This window comes from Phallusia mammillata, chromosome 1 (genome assembly GCF_965637545.1).
Source record: "Phallusia mammillata chromosome 1, kaPhaMamm4.hap1.1, whole genome shotgun sequence".
Taxonomy (NCBI): domain Eukaryota; kingdom Metazoa; phylum Chordata; class Ascidiacea; order Phlebobranchia; family Ascidiidae; genus Phallusia; species Phallusia mammillata.
The window spans coordinates 12,274,088-12,294,265 of record NC_137252.1 but is presented as its reverse complement, the minus strand read 5'-3'; the positions used below and the strand labels follow the sequence as shown (position 1 = coordinate 12,294,265).

General features: G+C 35.5%; 3 protein-coding genes across 3 annotated transcripts; 1 reads left to right on the top strand and 2 right to left on the bottom strand.

Moving 5' to 3' along the window:
* Positions 1 to 350: 350 nt before the first annotated feature.
* On the bottom strand, positions 351 to 2,586 carry LOC145223219 (ubiquitin carboxyl-terminal hydrolase calypso-like). The gene is made up of 3 exons (XM_080089600.1): positions 2,412 to 2,586; positions 1,838 to 2,092; positions 351 to 1,713 (listed from the first exon to the last, which is right to left on the bottom strand). Exons 1-3 carry the CDS (start codon positions 2,514 to 2,516, stop codon positions 643 to 645), a joined length of 1,431 nt encoding a protein of 476 aa, XP_079945726.1. The 5' UTR covers positions 2,517 to 2,586; the 3' UTR covers positions 351 to 642.
* Positions 2,587 to 3,243: 657 nt separating this feature from the next.
* LOC145223224 (histone-lysine N-methyltransferase SMYD3-like) lies at positions 3,244 to 13,549 on the top strand. Its single transcript, XM_080089608.1, has 12 exons — positions 3,244 to 3,455; positions 3,609 to 3,672; positions 4,979 to 5,086; positions 5,149 to 5,209; positions 6,508 to 6,641; positions 7,838 to 7,908; positions 9,839 to 9,941; positions 10,055 to 10,165; positions 10,456 to 10,638; positions 10,918 to 11,006; positions 12,619 to 12,727; positions 13,111 to 13,549. The coding sequence occupies exons 1-12, from the start codon at positions 3,304 to 3,306 to the stop codon at positions 13,219 to 13,221; spliced, it is 1,296 nt and encodes a 431-aa protein (XP_079945734.1). The 5' UTR covers positions 3,244 to 3,303; the 3' UTR covers positions 13,222 to 13,549.
* A 4,295-nt stretch (positions 13,550 to 17,844) lies between these two features.
* LOC145213524 (ras-related protein Rab5-like) lies at positions 17,845 to 19,729 on the bottom strand. The gene is made up of 5 exons (XM_080081838.1): positions 19,563 to 19,729; positions 19,298 to 19,449; positions 18,707 to 18,829; positions 18,227 to 18,320; positions 17,845 to 18,137 (listed from the first exon to the last, which is right to left on the bottom strand). The coding sequence occupies exons 1-5, from the start codon at positions 19,699 to 19,701 to the stop codon at positions 18,016 to 18,018; spliced, it is 630 nt and encodes a 209-aa protein (XP_079937964.1). The 5' UTR covers positions 19,702 to 19,729; the 3' UTR covers positions 17,845 to 18,015.
* Positions 19,730 to 20,178: the final 449 nt, after the last annotated feature.

Genomic DNA, 20,178 nt, shown 5'->3' with positions numbered 1-20,178 from the left:
AACGCATAAGTTATAAATACACTGAGTTTACTTCCTATTGTTACAATTTTGTTTACTTCCGTGGGTCATTGTAGACAGGGGTACGAGAAAATTTTATAAACGCTCAAAGGGTACGAGCAGTAAAAAGGTTAAGAAACACTGACTTAAACATGACGGTTGTTTGAAGTGTCTTCAACAAGTTCGCTTGTATTGCCAACATTTGATTATTTTCCAAACATCCATTTCGGCGGGTCTTTGGGTTCGCCCTTTTGGTCAAATATTCGGTTTCAACTGGAACCTTTAGGACGGATTAGATGCAGAACTACTTCTCATAAATCGATTTAAGCATACACTCAAAGGTTGACAACAACTTGCAGACGACCAGGTTTTATTCAACTCTGTACTTAAATTTAAAACAGCAAAACAAGTTCAGGGAAAAACATAATTTATCCAATAGCAGTCCACAACCCAAAACTCTTATTTTCAAGTGAAAAGATTGGATATTTTTTATGAAATGAACAGTCCATAACCAAATACATTTTGAGCACAAAAATGTATAACATCTCTATAGTATCCAATTTTAGGCATAAATTGCTCACAAAACCAGGTGTTAACATTTTTGACATGATATTTCAAACTCAAATGTTTACACAATAATACGATTCATCTGTTTCTCCTTCTTCTCCGCTCTGGTGGTCTTTTTCTTCTTTGTAAAGCCACAGACTGTCTCTTTCGAACAAGAAGATTTTGGTCCAAAATTGGAGTCATTAGTCCTCGCTCCTCAAGCATTGCAAGAAACAAACTGATAAATGGAACATAATCGTGGGTCCGCCTTGCATCATCAATCTTGTACTTTTGCCTTTTTTCTATTTCTTCACCCAACTGCTGTTTGCATTTAAATATTTCATCAGTAAAAATTGGCAACATGCAAACAACATCCCATACAGTTCTTACACCACAGTCAGTGTGTGTACTAGTTTCAGATTCAACATCCAACACAATACTGTTTGGAACATAGCGAAGTAGTTGTCTTTCTGCTAACCAATTTGCTAGCTCATTAACATTGTCAAACGATTCTTCTTCAGTATTTTTCTTTTCAACACAATTGTCAACATCTTGAGGTGAAGCAACAGACAATGTGCATCCAGAAACAGTCTGTACATGTCCATTTGGAAGTGTATTTTCACCAACATCATCACTGGCATTGTTCATGATGTTTATGTCACTAATTGCTGCATTCAGCCGTTCCGCTTCCTCTAAGTCACATGTTAATTTAGTTGCATTGTGTTTTAGCAGCTCCTTCAACTTACTGAATTGTTGTTTCATCAAGCACAACTTTTCCTTTAAATGCTGCACTTGGCATGGCACCACTGCCATCAGATTGTTTCTGATATCATGACACTGTTCCCCACCTGTGGCTAGCTTTATACGATCACTTACAACCCGTCGAGCCATATCATGCCATGTTTCATTGGTGGGCAGTGGGCCATGGTCAATTGGAAATGGTTTCAAACCATCTAACTCAAAGAGATGTCCCCTTAGTGGTAAATAGCAAGTATAATGGAAGGCCTCCATTGTTCGTACTGATGAAGTAATACCATTTGGTTTATCAGACATTGTGTCTGATACTGGATTTGACTCAGGTCTTGCATGTTTGCTGTGTACAGCAGCAAGTTCTGGGACATTGCCAATTGAGAATCCTTTCATTTCTGGTCCAAAGTTCGAGGTATCCATCTAAAAATATTACATCATTAGAAAACAAATCAGCCAAAAATTGCTAATTTTATTTAGCGTGCGATCCTAATTATTTTCTTTGTTGCTTGATATTAAAACAGGAATAATCCAAAAACTTTCACACCTTAAACCTTGTGAGCAAATTCCCCAAATTAATATCCTCACAATTGAGCAAAACACTCAACAGGGCATGTGTGGCACATGAGTTGGGAATCAGCTGATGAGCAAAAAACATTCCATTTACAATTTCCTCATTAGTACAGAATTGATCATCTGTGGTTGATTGAACTTTACGTCGTGACCGACCAACCTCACTCCATTTAAACAAAAATATAAATCCAAACACCTTGCCTTGTATAGGTTTTTGCAAGTCATATACCTGGTATGTAAACAACACACATTAAAGGGTGTAAGTTTAAGCTGTAAGCAACAAAAACCTTCATAAATCTAATAGTATAGAATATTTTATAATAGCTTTTATTATACATATAAACACATTTAACATAATTAAATACTGATCTGCAAATATAATATGGCAGCAGATATTTTTAAACCTGATTGGTTGTCACACAAAATCTTTATTTAAGGAATAACCTAGTTACCCTTATAAGTGGCTGTGTTTTGAAACTTGGGAACATGTGTTTTTGTTATCAAAAGAATTGATGTTATAAGTTGAATACAGCAAGTAGAAAACTTACCTCCTCAACTTGAATTCCCTGTACACCAAAATCTTCAACCAACAATGTAAATAGGCCTGGGTCACTTTCGAGTTCTTTCCAGCCTCCAATGGGAAGTTGTGACATTTCAACTTTATGTGACCATCAGTATAATTTAAAATCAAACAAAGGGAATCTAAAGAAAACATGTTACAGCGATAATACTAAACTAACAATAAGTTAAATTTCCAGGCCATTAATAGTTGGCCACACACCTACTAATCTCACTTTACATTTACTGAAACGACAGTAGAAAAACAAAACTTTCACAAAACATTGCATAAAACTTAATGTGACGTCATTGTGATTTCCCTATTTACAAACGATTTATTTTACGCACACTCTTAAATAAATATTTCGTTTAAGCACCTCATGGTGCTTTCTAACAAATTTTTAAATATGCTGATTTTGTCTAAAATTTCATCATAATTTGTTGGAAAGTCAGCAAGGCATAAAGAGTACAAATTTACATCCTCAAATAAAAAAATAATACAAAAAACAGAAAAATATTCACTCAAGCATATCAACGCAATGAAGTGGAACGCTTGAAAATGTGTTGACTGAAGATGTGCTTTTGCAGCAAATCACGTATGTATGACAATTGACAGTTGTGTCAGGTCACTGGTGTGAGTAGGTGATATTTTGAGATGTCTGTTCAACTGCCGTATGTGATGAAAGTAGTCTCGGTCGAACGGCATAAAAGTCTGGAGAACAACATTTTAGTGCCGAAAAATTAATTCAAAATTTACCACTTCGTTTTTTGACGGTTTTGTTTTTATTAAACGATTTTGTTACACTAATCAGATTCGTTGTTTTTGTTTGACAATTTTTTTGGCAGAAAGTAGATTTAGGGTTGTCTGTGTTTGTATCAAATATGATTGAAGTATTTCATTCAGCTGAAAAGGGCAGAGGACTTTGCACAAAGAGTGGGTTGCTTCGTGGATCTGTTGTTCTCTCCTGCGATCCATTTGTATACGTCTTGACTAAATCACAAAAAGGTGTACGATGTGATCACTGTTTGAAGAGGCAAGTGAAAGTTTGTCAATGTCTCTTCTGATAGAATGTCAATAAAAACTTGAGTCATTACCAAAATGTAATATCTTCATTGCTATTTACATTCTGCATAAAATGTAATTTTATGTATATTTACGCAAGTTTTTAATTTGTCACTATATACAGACAGGACACTCTACTCCGTTGTTCAGGATGCAAATTTATGCGATATTGTGATCGTAAATGCCAAGTAAGTTTACAATACTGGTGAGAGATTCCGCTTCCATGTTGCATAATAGTGGAGAAATGCATTTGTGCACCTTACTTTTTTCACATTTGTAAGCCACCTATTAAAGTGTTTAAAAATATGTTAAGAAATGAACGTAAGTAATGTATACATGCAAATGAAAGTTGAACTCAAATTCTGTCAAAATGCAGGGTGGCTGAAAAAAAATCATTGACATGACATTAAAAATGTAGGCCACCCTTATTCAAAAAATGCCCTTGGTCATAAGACACACAAATTGTAAGGTAAAAATATAACTTATAAGCTACGGTCCAGGGTTCCTTTATTTCTCGACTTTTTTGATTCTCGAGAAACGAGAAATTAAAAATCCATTTCTTGAGAGTCTCGAAATTTTTATTTAAGCCGATTTTCTAAAAAAAAAAAAAAATTCCGACTGTACGCTTTTTTCGTTTAGTAGCGATCGCAAGTACGGATTCTCTAGCAAACCAGCAAAAACCGAAGCGGCTGTTATAGATCTTACGCAACCAGGCATGACTACTGCCTGGGAAAGGTGAAAGTTTAGCGGCAACGCATGCTAAAAATCACTGTTTCGGAAGCAAAATAAGAAAGTTTTGTGCCCAGTCTGCTCTAGAGGCGAGTTGAAATGATACTTGACGTAATTTTCTCGACAAATTGTTATTTATTTCTCGAGAATCGAGACTCGATTTTTTCGAGATTTCTCGAGAAGGAACTTTACTACGGTCTACAGTCAAATAAATACAGCATCCATCTTATAGTTATCATAAAGATAACATGATTTTTGTTTAATTCTTGATTGTATGCGATAGTTTAATACAATAGATCAGTGGTTCTCAACCTTTTTTACTATGCGACCCCCTTTAGAGATTTTCTAACACCACGCGACCCCTATACATACGCACACACACAAGAAGTTTAACTACCAGCATGTGTTGATTGTGTTCATCACACATTTGCAATCTTAACGTGGCTGCAATAGTTTGGCGTTTTGCTGTATTCCGGAAAATCCCTATTTTTCACTAACTATTTCACTATTTCGTGTTTTTTTTATGTTAAGAAAAACCAAAACCCGCAATTATAGAAGTATACAATCGCAAATAATGTTGCGCCCGTTCTAAATCAAACGGTCGTGTGAGTTACTACATGCTAAACAAAAGTCACGGGGAAAGTTTTTATGATACAGTTAAAGTATTCCGTGTTCGGTTACGTCTCCGCGACCCCCTCAAAAGTGCTTGGCGACCCCCAGGTTGAGAAACACTGCAATAGATTACATACTAATCTCTCTTTGCAGAAAGGTGCATGGCATCAGCACAAACCAGAGTGTGCAGCATTGAAAAGAGTTTCTCCCAAAATTCCACCAGACTTTGTTATACTCCTTAGCCGTGTTTTGTGGAAGTTGGTGAGTGAGTGCTATTTGTGATGCTTTTGTGCAGAATTATTGTTACTGTGGTTACTTTGCAGGAAGATTCCATGGATGACAATAAACCTGAAGACCTGATTTCTATAGTAGATTTAGAGTCAAGTATGTTGTTTTCTTTTATGTGCAATAGTATAGAATAAGCAGAACATGTATATTACTACATAGGATTACTGAATTTGTGCTTTCTCCATTCATATTGGATAACAAGATGCATAACAGTGGCAACAAATCCTTGGCATTGTGCTCTAAATCAGTGGTTCTCAACCTTTTAAGTTTGCGGACCGGCAAACTTTTGAAATAAATTTTGCGGACCGGTGGACTTTCAAAATCAACCCAAAATGAAATCACGACAAAAATATACAATTCAAAAAAGTATGAAAAATTAAATTTAATGAGAAGTTGCTGCTGTCTGTTTGATATCATACGTATTAGACGCGGGTCTATTGAAGTTTCTGCAAGGCAAAGTAGAGCCTTGACTTCCACACGATTTCTATGCCTCCAACACCTGGCATTTTGCAATTAAGATATAAAATTGTAAAATATTTGGCGGACCGGCAGGAAAGTTGACGCGGACCGGCACCGGTCCGCGGACCGGCGGTTGAGAATCACTGCTCTAAATAGCTTAACATTTATGGATTTTTTTAATGAACCCAAATGACCTAAGATTGTTTACCATTTGTAATTTTGTTGATGCCAAACCAACTCATTGTTGTGTGTTCACACCATCTCAGTAAACAGCTGACAAGATTTTAGGTGCTAAGAGAAGGGGTCAAGCCAGCTTGCTTTGTTATCACTAGTCCTAATTTTAGTATATTGTCACCTTGAATTGTTTACTTTTTAACAAATTCAACGCTTTTTTTGAATTGTTTCATTGTGTATATACTATTGGTGTGATTTTAAAGCACTGATTATGTACAAGAACATAAATTATGTCAATACAATTGAAAGTATTGAGTTTTCACAAGCTTCTTTTTATAAGGTAGCTGTGGTTATGCAATATTTCTCAATTGCTTTTTAGCTTGTTGCTCCCAACAAACTGGAGTGCCTGGCTATATAAGGTTATTCAGTAGATCTCCCGTCACCACATGCATTGATGAGACCTTATATGTCGAAACAGTGTACACTGTCTGCAGCATTTCCCAATTGATTGTGGTACTGTACTGTGGATTAGCATTGACAGTGATCTACTACATTAGATCCATTAATAGCATAGGAACAAAGAATGCTGTAATGCTATATCACATCCCAAACTTACTTCCAGCTAGTCTCATAAGTACGAATCATTTGTGATGATTGAAGGGTTTTAATGCAGTAACTTATTTAGCTTATAAACTACCTGGTTAAATGCGCTTTGTGGCTAAAGAACATTATAAAAGTTAATTCTTTTTTTTGTTTTACAGATTACAGCCGCCTTACTGATAGTCAGAAAGAAGGACTGGGTCAATTTGTGGTTGTGCTGCATTCCTATTGGGGACAGGGTGCTCTCCCTTTGCAAGTTCCTGACATAAAAGCGGTTCTTGAATTATGTGCGAAGGTCAGTGCAAAAGTTATAATCATCTACGCAGGACTCAATCCAGAAACTTGAACATTTTTTAGAAATTTCCGTTAAGGCATGTTATCACCATATTTATTCTGCCATGAGAAATTTCCATGGAAAATACTGTGCTTATCTGCACCCACACACGTAGTTTACATCAAGGGTGTCAAACATGCGCTGCTTCGGCCGCATGCAGCCCTTTAAGAGTTTATGTGCGGCCTTCGAAGTAACTTTAGAATTTATGTCTTAGGCGGAATACCCTGTTAGACCAGTGAGTTTACATAATACAATCATTCTCTATTAGTGGTTTTAATAGGATGATATAAATAGCCCATCTTCAGAATCAGCAATTTCGATTGTTGCATCATTGTGTCATTGTTTTCACACAAAGCAATAAAGCGCAGTTGGTTCTTTTACTCTGCTACGCTGTATATATGTTTGATATTTACTACAATATTGCTTTTTAATGTAGTTAATGGCATTAATGAACATTTTACTTTTTAATCATGCAATGTTTTTTTGTTCTCATGTTACACTTTAACAAATTTTTGCATAGTGTGGCCCTCGACTTACTAAAAAGTTTGTTTTTGGCCCTCAAAGTTGTTTGAGTTTGACACCCGGGTTTACATGTTAATGGTTGTTTTGTTTCTTTTTCCAATCGAATTGGTGCATTGAGTCAGATTAAAATTGTTAGCAGTGCCTAAACACATGAGATAAGTCCGAAACCCAGTCGTATGTGACCCACATGTTGAGTTGTGCAAAGACTAAAATTAGTAGCAAGAAGACAGAAGTATCAATGGATTACGATTCACACCTACCCTACAACACAGTCTCATTAGCAAAGTACAAACTTTAGGACAAACAATTGCATGTTTATTGTTTGGCATCACAAACAATGCTTTCAACCTTTTTTGACAATTTTTCAAATACACTATCAGTTCGGTAGGGCAGTGAACCCTTTGCAAAAAATTGCCACACACAAGATTTTCATAGTTTTAGTGGATTAAATAATTCATTTTTACTTTTGTTACATTACAATTAATATTAAATTAATGTTAATCCCTGGAATACGCCACTTTATGTACAGTATTTAAAGTCAGGATACTTGTTTGATGTGGTTGGGTTCATATGTCTATGTCAAATGTGTTTCGTATTTTTTATGTCATAAGAATAACATTCTTTTTTGTTTGCAGATAAAGAACAACAGCTTTGCTATCTCTGATGAGGAAATGCAAGCTGATATTGGAACAGGTGTTTATTTAAGGTAAAACAGCTTTAACACAACATTTACTTTATTTGCATTTATGTTTAGATTGGTAAGGTGTTTTTGAAGTTCTGTGTACTGAAATCCTGATTGGCATGTTGTGCCCAAAATTCCTGCTTTACTAAGAAGAGCTGCCTTTAACAAAACCCAATTTCATAACGCCTATTTAACAAAAGGACAAATCACTACTAACCAAATTAACCAAATGCTCTTTGTATCAGTCTTTGCGTAATGCATGTGCTTACTGAGTTTTGATATAAACACATTAGGTGTAGAATTCCTGATTTTTTATAGTTTTCTGACCACTGACCTTAACTGAAAGACTAAATCTGTCTGATTGCACTAGACCAGTGGTTCTCAACCTTTTTTACCACGCGACCCCCTTTAGAGATTTTCTAACACCACGCGACCCCTTTACACATGCACACAAGAAGTTTAACCAGAATGTGTTGATTGTGTTCATCACACATTTGCAATCTAACGTGGCTACAATAGTTTGGCGCTTTGCTGTACTCCAGAATACCATTAAACTCGTGTTTGTGGGTCATTTTCACTAACCATTTCACTATTTCGTGTTTTTTTATGTTAAGAAAAGCCAAAAACCGCATTTGTAGATCGCAAATATTGTTGCGCCCGTTCTAAATTAAACGGTCGTGTGAGTTACTATGCTAAACAGAAGTCATAGGGAAAGTTTTTATGACAAAATCATTCCGAGTTGGGTTGCGTCTTCGCGACCCCCTCAAAAGTGCTTGGCGACCCCCTTGGGGGTCGCGACCCCCAGGTTGAGAAACACTGCACTAGACTGTCTGGCGTAGAGTACGAGGGTGCGGGGGTGCCGCGCACCCCCGGCCTTAACCTTTGTATAACGCAGTAGTTCTCAAACTGTGCGTCGCGACGCCCTGGTGCGTCGTTTCAATTTTCCAAGGGCGTCGCAGAATAGTTCCGTTTCGTGGCTTTTTGTTGTTGTATCAATAAACACAACTTTAATAATAAGTTTCCTCATTAACTTTTATTTGCTGGTGCGTCGCAAGTTCAGAAAACTTTTCCAGAGGCGTCGCGAAACAAAAAAGTTTGAGAACCACTGGTATAACGTCAAAATCGCATCTTTGTTCAGGTTACGTCGGTTTAATTAAAACGTGTTTCCAGCTAAACAAATGCGCTTGCATTCACGCCATTGATCGAACAGACATTGGCTGAAACGTAACAATTGTAATTGTTTCGCAATAAATGGCCATTTTAATGCAACATAAACATGACTTATGGACTAACGTTTTAGTATTATTTGCCGCTATAACTCTCTGCAATAAAAAATAAATATAAAAATAGTTAACATATTAATTCCTAAGCCGAGTTTAATGTCCGTTTGCAAAGCTCTGCAACGGCCTAAACTTGTTCCAGGGTGACCTAAGTTTAAGTGTCGGCTATATTTAAAACGTGAATTGCTTTACTTTTATTTCCCGCCGTAACACGTTTTTAAACTTAATCGTTGTTAAAATGGCTGATTCGGCAAATCGTCCTTTCGTTACATCAGACGTTATTAAAGCACAGCAAACTTTTCAATCGAACACAGATACATTGCGCCAAGTGACTATTTGCAAATTAATTTTATAGAAACTACAGGCTGAAGCACGTAAAAGATGTCGTTATTTGGTCTTATACTGGTACAGATACTGTACTAGTATAGGCATCATTTTTGGAAGATCAAACGGCGCACCCCCGGTATTTTTTAAAACTCTACGCCTATGACTAGACATGTCACTTAACAAATGTCTTACCAATCCTTTGTTCAATATAACACAGTTTTTTGCTTGCTTTTCTCTATTTGGGTGTTTTCTCGCAAAAAAATTCTTTTAGGAACCAAAATATATTTCTGTGCATATTACTGTGCAAATATCAAATGTTAATAACGTTTTTTGGCAATTGTTTTCAGTTGCAGTCTCCTGAACCACAGCTGTGAACCAAATTGTGTCGCTGAGTTTGACCAGATGCGATTAAACATTCGAGCATTGCGAGACATTGACCAAGGAGAAGAGGTGGTGATTATTTTTTCATATCATCTATTTAAAATTTCACATTGAAAAACCACAAATATTTTTTTAAAATTTTTATTCCCTTTAAGGCCTAAAAACCTTATTTTGTTCCACAGCTATTAATTAGTTATACCGACCTTTTTGCCCCAACCTGTGACCGACAGGAGGAATTAATGAATGTGTACAGGTTTCAATGCAAATGTGTTGCTTGCACCTCCTGCAGACATGTAAGTATTGATTGCATAACCTACAGACACAGAGATTTAATTGTTTTTACATAGATTGCTCTTGTTTCTTAAAAAGGCTTAACATTTAACAAAAAGGGTAATTTAAAAATGAATTTTAAGAAACCAGTTTTCTATATATTGCTGGTTGAGTAAAAAACAAAAAATACTAATGCTGTAGAGAATATGTTTTTTATGTTTGCTGGCTGAAAAAAATAATGTTGTCAAAACTGTCAAGGTGAATCACCAAAGCCCACTACCTAACCTTCATGAGATTGTGTATTTATGAACAGGATAAAATGATGATGCAGGATTTTGATGGCCTGATGACATCATCAAAACAAGAGTCAGCAAAAAACTTTCTTCGAGATCTTCATGAGTTTCGAGATGGTGGTAAATACGACAAAATCAAAGAATTAACTGACGGATATATTCATCGGAAAGTTTTACCACCAGAAAATGTTTACATGGCAAAGGTATAACAAATTGAGTTGTTTTTATTTTGTCATGCGATTTCAGATCTTGTCCAAACATGTTGTGTATATATTTCAGAAAATTGCTTTTCTTTGGTATTCAGATATTTGTAGCACTTACTGAAATAGTGGCAACACTGCAAACATTAGGTTTGGGATTCACAATCCCCATGCAAATAAAGGGATTAATGCAATTAACTGCATTTAATGTGATACTTACTGTTACATAAATTCATTACAACATATTTAATAAAATTGTATGAACACTTTTTTGGAATGTAGGTTTTAGACTTTGCAATGGATGCAGCAATTGAACGCCACAGTTATGACAAAGCCTTTCATTATGGTGCTCTTGCATTAACGGCCTACAGGTAATAATCGACTAAACTTGACCAAAACTATCATCTGATTTGTGATTACAATTATTTGGATTTGTTTTTTTATTTCTTTTAAATTCATGGATTTTTATGGGTCCCCTTCCCTGAAGGGGACACATATTGTTTTTGTCCGTATTTTTTTTTCTTTTTTCTGTCTAACGCTGGTTTGTGAGACGCGTTTGGTCAAGAAAGAGTGCTTCAAATTTATTCAAATTTACAGAGATGTTAGTTATTAATCCAAATTTGATCCTCCTGAAGTTTGACCCCGTTTGACCCAGCGGTTCACTCACAGGCCCCCGAAACGTACAATTTTTAACGCTGGTTTGTAACGCTCGTTTGGTAAAGAAAAAGTGTTTTAAATTTATTCAAATTTGGACATATGTTAGTTATCAATCTGAACTTGATTCTCTAGAAGTTTGACCCCGAATGACCCAGAGGTTCACCCACAGGCCCCCGAAACGTAAATGTGTCTAATGCTCGTTTGGTCAAGAAAGACACTGTAGGCAGAAGTACCAAGAGAGTAACTCACTGGTTTACGATAGCGGGAGGGCTCAGCTTGACGTCGGACAGACGTTTTACGAGACGTCGTTTCAGTGATTAGAAATCAGCTGTTTTGCACAGCAATGCTATTTCGTTTTATTAAGTTATCACTCACATTTTTAGTTTTGGCGAAGGTTTTACACCTATGACGTGATTTAAACCTAATAACCGTGCTTCGGTTTTGTATATGTCAAGAAAAACGTTGTTAATCAAAGAAAAGATGAAAAAATGAACTTGACTTTTTTGCCAAATAAATGTTTTTTTAAATGCTCGTTGTCAGGTTGGCCGCCGCATGATCACGGGTTACTTAAGGTCAACTAGTCGGTATTACAAACACAGTTCAGAACTTTCTTCATAACGTAGCGTTTTTTGATAATCAATTTAGCAGTCAATACTCAAGGCATGTATACATTAGGCTTAACAGTATTGTTGAACACTAAGGACGGCGTGCTATTGAAAATGGTGTCAAAAGGTCAAACAGTCGTTTGGCGTGTGCACCCTGAGAGGTTACTACAGGTCAATGGTACTCGTTTTGCGAAACAAAGTTAAATGAAAAACAATTTGTTATGTATACACTTGTAGCAAATTGCTTTTTAATTTAAAGTGTCTGTAACACAACTGTTACAGCTTTCTAAAAAAATTGTGTTCAAAACCCGACCTTGGACGACAATATCTGGGTCAAAGCAAGAGATTAGATTAAAGTATTTGTTACGTTTTTTTAATGTTTTTGTAATTACATGACAATAATAGTGCAAAAAGAATACGAACAAATTTTTTTTATTGTTGGGTTAATGCTTTCTAAAAATTTGTACTTAAGAATCTAAAAATCACCGCAACGTTGGTTTACTGTAAATCCGCACAAATGCGCGTGTGGGGACCCATTTGTTTTTGTTTACAAAAACAATCATATGTGTAAATCAAATGATGTGTTATGTAAATTGGTAAATATCGTATAGAATATATAAAATGGAAGTATATCAGAAAGCCACTCTTCTAGTTTTGGTTGAATCAATAAGTTGTACAACTGTTAGGTCTGAAAGTTGATTTACACCTTGGGTCTTTTTAGAAATTATCTTCACGAGTGTCACCCAATGACCGGACTTCAGGTTATGAAGTTGGGAAAGATTTTACTTTATTCAGCGAAATGTGATGAAGCGCTTCAAATGCTGCTTGAGGTAAATCTTATTTCTTTGCAGCTCTGAATATTTCAATGTAACAAAATAACACATTACATAATTGCACCTTCAACTTATATGAAGGCATTTCATTTCTTTTTTGTTAGTGTCAGTGTCTTAACTCAAAAATTTTTCTGTTGCACATTTGATTCTGGTTGTTAGGTCCTCAGCATTTTACTTGTATGATGCAAACAGAAAAAGGCTGAAGTTGTTGCTTTTCATTAAGCTGATTCCTGTAATTATGTAAACTTCGCAGTTTTGAAATGCAGTTACCATTTGTCCATTTGAGGTACAACGGTAAAGACTTACCGTTTCATGGACAAATTGGGGCCGAATTTGAATTTGAACTGAAGTCCAGTCAAATATGTTTTGTTTCCGCGCAGTCTTTGAAAATCCTGCAAGTCACCCACAGCAAGGGAGGTCTGGTGATGCAGGAACTTCGTGCGATGATCACACAATGTCAAGCTGAAATCCGACACAAAGACAAAAAATGAAATCACGCAACCGCATTTGTAAAGTCGTCACATCCTTTTTGATAATTTATTTGCATGTGCTGCAGACCTAGTTTCATATCACCACGTTTATAACTTCAGCGTGAAGCGTTTAACGCTACAACGTCAGATGATGTTAACATCTACCAGTAATCATGATTTATTATTTTATTGGCAAATGCCCTAAAAGTTTTTTTTTTGTGCGAATGCGTTTAAATATTTTGTGTCATTTTATTTTTTTTACTGTTTGTTTGACGTTTGGTGCATGATGACGTCATTATGTTGTTCGTGTTGCAATGTGAACATGAAAAAAAACAGAATAACACAACGATTACATGTATGATATTGTTGTTTAGTGTCTAACTAATTTGACCATAGGCGTGTGTTGAGTTATTCAGCTGCTCTACGGGCGTGTCTTACCATTCGATGTCTAAGTTGTAAGCAAAACAACAATTCTATCTGTATTCTTTCAGTGTCCGATTTTTGTTAATTTGCACAGAACTTTTCGATTCTACCACAAACTAGCATGTTGGTCACAGTCGTCTATATGTCGGTAAACAATCCTATTATAAAGGTTTGCATTCAGTGTGGAGGTTAGATAGCCATAAGGCATCTATAATAGAGCGGTACATTAATAGTTCATACCGCAGAATCAATGTGACTCAAGTGCGGACGTTGGCACTGCTCGGCCACTACAGGCTACACAACTGGTTAGAATGACGTCGTTGCTATATAAAATTGCAAATTCACTGTTTGCAAAAAATGTTACACAACACAAAACAATTTCTTACGTAACGCAATGAAATTTGTTACATAACACTTTCGAGTGAAAAAAATTGCCAAAAAAAAAACACGCTTCCTGTAAAAAAAGCAAAATTGCTGCTCGGATAGCCTACAAAAAATAAATCGGTGTCAATGTAGGCCTACGGAATGCGGGTCATCATATGATACATCCCCTAACAACAGGAACATTAGCGTAATCGACATTCTAAACAGGGTTTAAAGGCTAATTCGAAACGTTTTGAATGGCGTGTGTCAAAATGATATGAGTTGACTTACCAATATTTTTAGAAAATAAATCATCAGAAATGTGGTATAACCAATTAAAAAATGACAATATAGTGGCTCTGTTTAACCAATCATTCGCCTTGTCGGAGCTCTTATTCTTCCAGAACAACCGGAAAAGAGGCGCGATTAAAATTAAGTGTTCGGATTTCCACGTATAATCCACGTATGCTATGTGTGTTGTTAATTTTTTTAGTAGCCTGAGATAGAAAATGCTTTATCATTTTCCTTGTACTCCAATGAACCAACTCTACAAAAGTGCATCTAAGGATCCTTACACTGTCAGTAGCCTACCCTGGCAAAAAATATTCAGTAAAATACAATTAAAATAGTGAAGTTGTCCATTGGTTTGTCACAATGGGCAGCATTCCTTTTTAATGAGTAGTAACAGTGTATTCAGTGAAATTACCTGTCTAGACCGACGTCGCCAGTCTGCAAAGGAAATGGTATCACAAAGGCGTGGTGGCGAAAACTTATACTAGGTCAGGGGTCGCCAACCTTTACCACCATAAGAGCCAATCGGATCAATTTCATATGTGGTAAAAAACCACTGGGAGCCACAAACCCGTTTTGCAATTTCAAATGAAATGCAACTTTTTTGTCCAAACCTTTCGACTTTTTGTTGTTGGTTAGTTTCTTGCATATTAGGCACAGTAGGCCTACGTAGGCCTACTTAACCGGTCTCGTCAGCAGTGAAAGCAACTGAAACTTCCCACGTAGCATTGAATGTTTTGTTTTCTTCAGACGTTCTGTTTTTGTTTAACGCATAGCCAAAAGGCTTGCGTAAATTTTCAACTTTCACTTGCTTTTCGTGTTTTGTTTCTCTACCGTCATATACAAATTTTCCATGTTAGTGTTTTCTTAAATAAAATTCATTTCCAGCGTATAAATTACTTTTTTCCTGAATCACACATACACACTCTTTTCGTTTTCATTTAATAACGTTCGCTTACTGCTACCGTTTTTGTTTTTTTCATTACGTGCACTTTTTGTTATTGTTTGCAACTTTTGTTCCACCTGCTTAAATACTGTGTTTCGTTTCTATATAATTTCGAGCCACGCAAGAGATTTTTTTATGTTTGTGTTCTTTATGCATCTGCGTGTACAAACATGTTCGTGCGTGTGTATGTGTAAATTTTTTGTGTAAGAAGGGGTAGCTGACACGATGACCACAGAGTCTTTCGCTACCCCGCACATTCTCGTTTCATTTAATTTTCCCGTTGTTGGTGTTCAAATATATGTGCGAAATAAACTTAGGGGAGAGTGGGGTGGGTTGTTACAAAATTTGTTCTGCTGCAATTTTGGGGTTAAATTATTATTCAGATCATCCTGATTTTTTGCATGAAGTTTGATATGCCCCTAAGTCTAGTAAACATGTTACCAACAAAATTAATTGGTACTTGTAAAAAAAAATATTTCATGTTTTCTGGTTGATGCTCTGTTGTAACAACTCACCCCATGGTGGGGGTGAGTTGTTACAAAACTTTAGGAAGGCTTTCACATCCACAAATGTGACAATTTCTATTTCTTTTATTGTCTGCTTTGTAACATAAATATAATAGAACCACTTTTACTCATCTTAACTATTTATTTTGAGTTAAAATCAATTTATACAATTTTGTTCATCACGATTCAGAAATTCCAATCCAAATTTGCTAAATTGGTGACATCTTTGTTTCTGAAGTGAAAAAACTGAAGTTTATAGTCCAAAAGTAAACTTTTTGGAATGGTAGCAATATCAAGTATCTTGTTTTGCACCAACATTTAAGTTTATTTCATAAAATAGAAGTCACATCACAAGCTTGCATGTACAATGTGAGTATTGCAATATCAAGTATCATTGTATGTCACAAATCATGTTGTTTATTAACATAACAAAACAGATCAAAAGGTTTATACAATGAAAACAACACAGTTTACAATCAAATTCACTTTTAAAGTACTTTATGTCAATGAATTCACAAACTTGACTTTTGACATAACTTTAACCATGGAATGAATGACATCCTATAGTCCTTACAGTTTCTTGTCCTCGATATAGTAGTAAGTTCTCAAACTTGGTCCAAAACCTGGATTTTACACACACAATTAACTTTTTAGAAAATAATATGCTTGCAATAACAACATATTGTCACCAAACAACATTTTAAGTACATTATTTATTAACAAAAGTTAAGTATTACCTTTTTTGGGGCCATATGATAGTCATTGTTACAGATGTGGTACACCTTGTAACAACTCACCCCACCAGCATGGTGCAACATAAACCAATCTGGACTTAAAAATAGCTAAAGTTTGCAACTTTATTCTTTTACAAGGTACTAACATACCACTATCACTTGACAAAAAAAATTGCATCATAGAATTTATTGAATTGTGTGCTTTAGGAGAGTCGATTTAGCTTAAGTCCAAAAATTTACTTTAGACATCTCAAAATAGCAAAATTCAAGAAGTCAGCGAATACCCGCACAAATTTCACCAAATTTTGTCACGCTGACCGTCCCGGATGTACCAACCGACATGCGTAATTCCAGCGGTTTTATAAAAACATAACCGAAGTTATTCGCGTTGTAACAACTCGCCCCTGTAACAACTTACCCCACTCTCCCCTACTTACTTACTTACTTACTATTGTAAGCCAGTTATTAACAAACAGGTATTGTTGGGCGAGCAAATACTGCCTCTTTCAAAATTTACGTTTCATGCAGTTGGGATTCAAATTAAGTTTTTGTCAGCCGATTTTATCACGAAAGTCATATTTTTTCATTTTTTTTCCATGGTTTTGTTACTAAAAGTCCATTGACAGTAACCAGTAAGATGCTAACCGGTTTGCTGATCTCATAAAATTGTAAGACGGTTCTACAGAACCGGTGCGAACCGGCTGAATCCCACCACTGGTTTCATGGTATAAACGCGGTTAATTGTAGCTACTAGAAGCGGGTTCGCTCATGTTATTGCACTACAATTTTTTTTTTTTTTCGACATTTGTGTTCGGCATAATCGTCACAGAATGTGTAATCAAAACATTTAGTAATTTCAAAAACTGAGCCGCATCAGAGGGATCAATGAGCCGCACGTGACTCCGAAGCCGCGAGTTGGCGACACTCGTACTAGGTGAATAAGTTGGATATCGTGGACTGTCTCTGTCGGTTTTCGGGACATAAAATAAAGCAATCCGATTTTGAAATTCCTGTCGTAACCCCTTGAAGTAACGCTACCCTCAGGGGTCATGTGACCCAGCACGTTCGGTCTGCTTTCAAAACAACTTCCATTGGTGAAAGAAGGCAGTTGTTTCGATCTTGTGTACTAAGAATTGTATTACCTGTTTACCTTTTTATACAATCTCCTTTGCTGTACGTTCGCGTCCTTGAAAACTCAATGAGAGCTTAAGTTTAGTTATAATTTAGTTATAAAAAGCAGTTAGGCAGAACGTTGTTCAGTGACGTCACTATAGTTATAAGTTATTGATTGGCAATGGCAACGTATTTTCTTTTTCTTGTAACAAAATAAAGTCTCTTGTCTTTTCATAAAGTAGAAAGGTATTATATCTGAATTCGCTCAGATAAATTGTACGTGTATTCATTATAATTGGCCAAAAATTTGCAGCTCTTTAAAGCAGTTCAATAATATGTAAAATCGCAAATATTGTTATATATACATAAATATAGGCCACAAGGGTCACTTGGTTAACAAATAGAGGTTTTCGATTTAAGCTTGTTGAGTTGTCAATTGTCATGATTGGCAGCAAGGTTTTTTCTGAGTTAATCCCTGTCTTTGTGCAGTAAATTGAAGACGATTGGTTGCTCTATCCGAACATGGCTCTTGCCATGCTGTTTTCTTGGCACATTCTTTTGCTAAAATTGTTTTTATAAATTTTTTTATGCATTGATATCTGTCACCATATTTTTTACATACATTTACGATTAATTAGCACTGTACTAACCTATTGCAACAAAAAGTTTATTTATATTTTCTCCAGTCTTAGCTGATGTCTCGGTAAATATTAAACCACTGTCTTTTGCAAATGTTCCAGCATTCTAAAAAATATTTGTAGTTATTATGACAATGATCAAAATACAGCAGGGGTTGGAAACTTTAAATACCATAGGCCAGCTTGCTTGCTATTTAAAAATGGTATTACTTTCAAATGCTAATATTTTTTGGTGTAATAGTGGTTTGTGCAAAAATTACCTAGTAATCCAAAAACATATTAGTGTAATTGCGTTTTTGGTACAATTAAATTGTAAGAAACTAAAAACAAGCAATGTAATTAGTTTTAATTTAATTAAGCTGCATTTCTATTTGAAGTCAAATATTACTTGGCTTGTGTTGAAAAACTATATCATTTGTCAACCTTGCATGGTACCAACTCCTGGTATAACTATCAGCAAGGTAATGCAAATTTTTTGCACATTATACTCACATCGTATGACACACTTCTGTATGTTGGACGGTCTGATTTATTTCCAGCCAAAGCAGTCACCACAACTGAATCTGCTTTGTCTTTAATTTCAGTTACCCATGTCTTGGCTCGCAAAAAACTCTCCTAAAAGTTATAAAATGTTTGCACAGTTAGCAACCTATAATTTTCTTTTCCATATAGTTTAAGCATGCATATGATCAGTTCTGTTGAATACTTTGAGTAGAAAGAAGTGCTGTGTAGTTTGTGTGGACTTCATTTGTCTCAATCGTGTTTGACTTTTTTAACCATAAACATAACATTAAAATAAAGCTATAGCATAAAATAGACTGCACCAGGGTTGCAGATTCAGATTTAGATAAGCAGGGTATATATCTAAGGTTTTGGAAGAAGTCCATTTGAATTTGGAGTCTTGACTTTTTAGTGCTAGGAGTCCGATTTTTGTGTATCGGACTTGGAGTCTAGAGCACAATATCTCCTGTTCTTGTGAATGCAGTAAAAATTTTATGACTACAAAACTGAACTGGACTAAACCTATTGAGTCAGTAGTACTACTTAGTATGTAATGCAAGAGGTTTGGCAAATAGACAATACCTGGTTTGTAATATCATACACCACCAAGGCTGCATGGGCACCTCTATAATACATTGGTATTAAACTGTGAAACCTTTCCAGACCAGCTGTATCCCAAATATCAAATTGTAACAGTTTTCCCTCTATTGAAACCCTTTTGGAAAGAAATGATGCTGCAAGATAAAAAAAGCAAACAAAAATCTGAAAGATTTTTTTCAAAAAAAAAAATTGATATTATGGGCCACTAGAAGCATATTTTAGTTATCACATGTCAGTTTTTAGTCACCTCCAATTGTGCACTTATAGTTTTCTTCAAATGAGTTCTTCACAAACTGTAGAACAATGCTACTTTTTCCAACTGCTTGCTCACCAACCATCACTAGTTTGCAGCGATATAACTCTTCAGGTTCCCTTTCTTTGTCCATTTCTTTTGATGTATAATTTTAACCACATTAAGCCTGTTTATATATTTGGATAGGTTTATTAGTTTTTTTTCATAAACCCCTGACTCTTACACTTCTGGTTGAAGTTAGGTTTAACAAAAAAACATTTCTAAAATAATTCTCTCTACAGTATTGGTTTTTGTACTTCTTTAAACTTTTCTTATTCACTCGTTTGTGACATAAACACCTTATTTATTATAACAAACCTACACTTAACAAGGTCTGTCATATAATTGAATACGGACTGCTTGTGCCCACCTGAAGTTGTATTTACAGGCACTCAGCTTTATTAATGCACACCCACTTATTCTGACAACCTAAGACAATTGTATGCTATGCATATACTGTTTGTTGTGTATTATACATTGTTCATATGCTTTACTGTTTAGGAACTGATTAGTCATGATCACCGTGTAAAAATCAAATAGCATTCAAACAAATTTAATTGAAAATTCTTTT

Bases quoted from the DNA above. Each gene is read 5' to 3' on its own strand.
- LOC145223219 (XM_080089600.1), bottom strand. From the start codon at position 2,516: ATGTCACAACTTCCCATTGGAGGCTGGAAAGAACTCGAAAGTGACCCA. The intron at 2,093-2,411 runs GTAAGTTTTCTA...TTTACATACCAG, and splicing joins AGGGAATTCAAGTTGAGGAG to GTATATGACTTGCAAAAACC. The intron at 1,714-1,837 runs GTGTGAAAGTTT...TAATATTTTTAG, and splicing joins ATTTGCTCACAAGGTTTAAG to ATGGATACCTCGAACTTTGG.
- LOC145223224 (XM_080089608.1), top strand. From the start codon at position 3,304: ATGATTGAAGTATTTCATTCAGCTGAAAAGGGCAGAGGACTTTGCACA. The intron at 5,087-5,148 runs GTGAGTGAGTGC...GTTACTTTGCAG, and splicing joins GCCGTGTTTTGTGGAAGTTG to GAAGATTCCATGGATGACAA. The intron at 10,166-10,455 runs GTAAGTATTGAT...ATTTATGAACAG, and splicing joins CTTGCACCTCCTGCAGACAT to GATAAAATGATGATGCAGGA.
- LOC145213524 (XM_080081838.1), bottom strand. From the start codon at position 19,701: ATGGACAAAGAAAGGGAACCTGAAGAGTTATATCGCTGCAAACTAGTG. The intron at 19,450-19,562 runs GTGACTAAAAAC...TTTATCTTGCAG, and splicing joins CTATAAGTGCACAATTGGAG to CATCATTTCTTTCCAAAAGG. The intron at 18,138-18,226 runs GTTAGTACAGTG...AAACAATTTTAG, and splicing joins TAAACTTTTTGTTGCAATAG to CAAAAGAATGTGCCAAGAAA.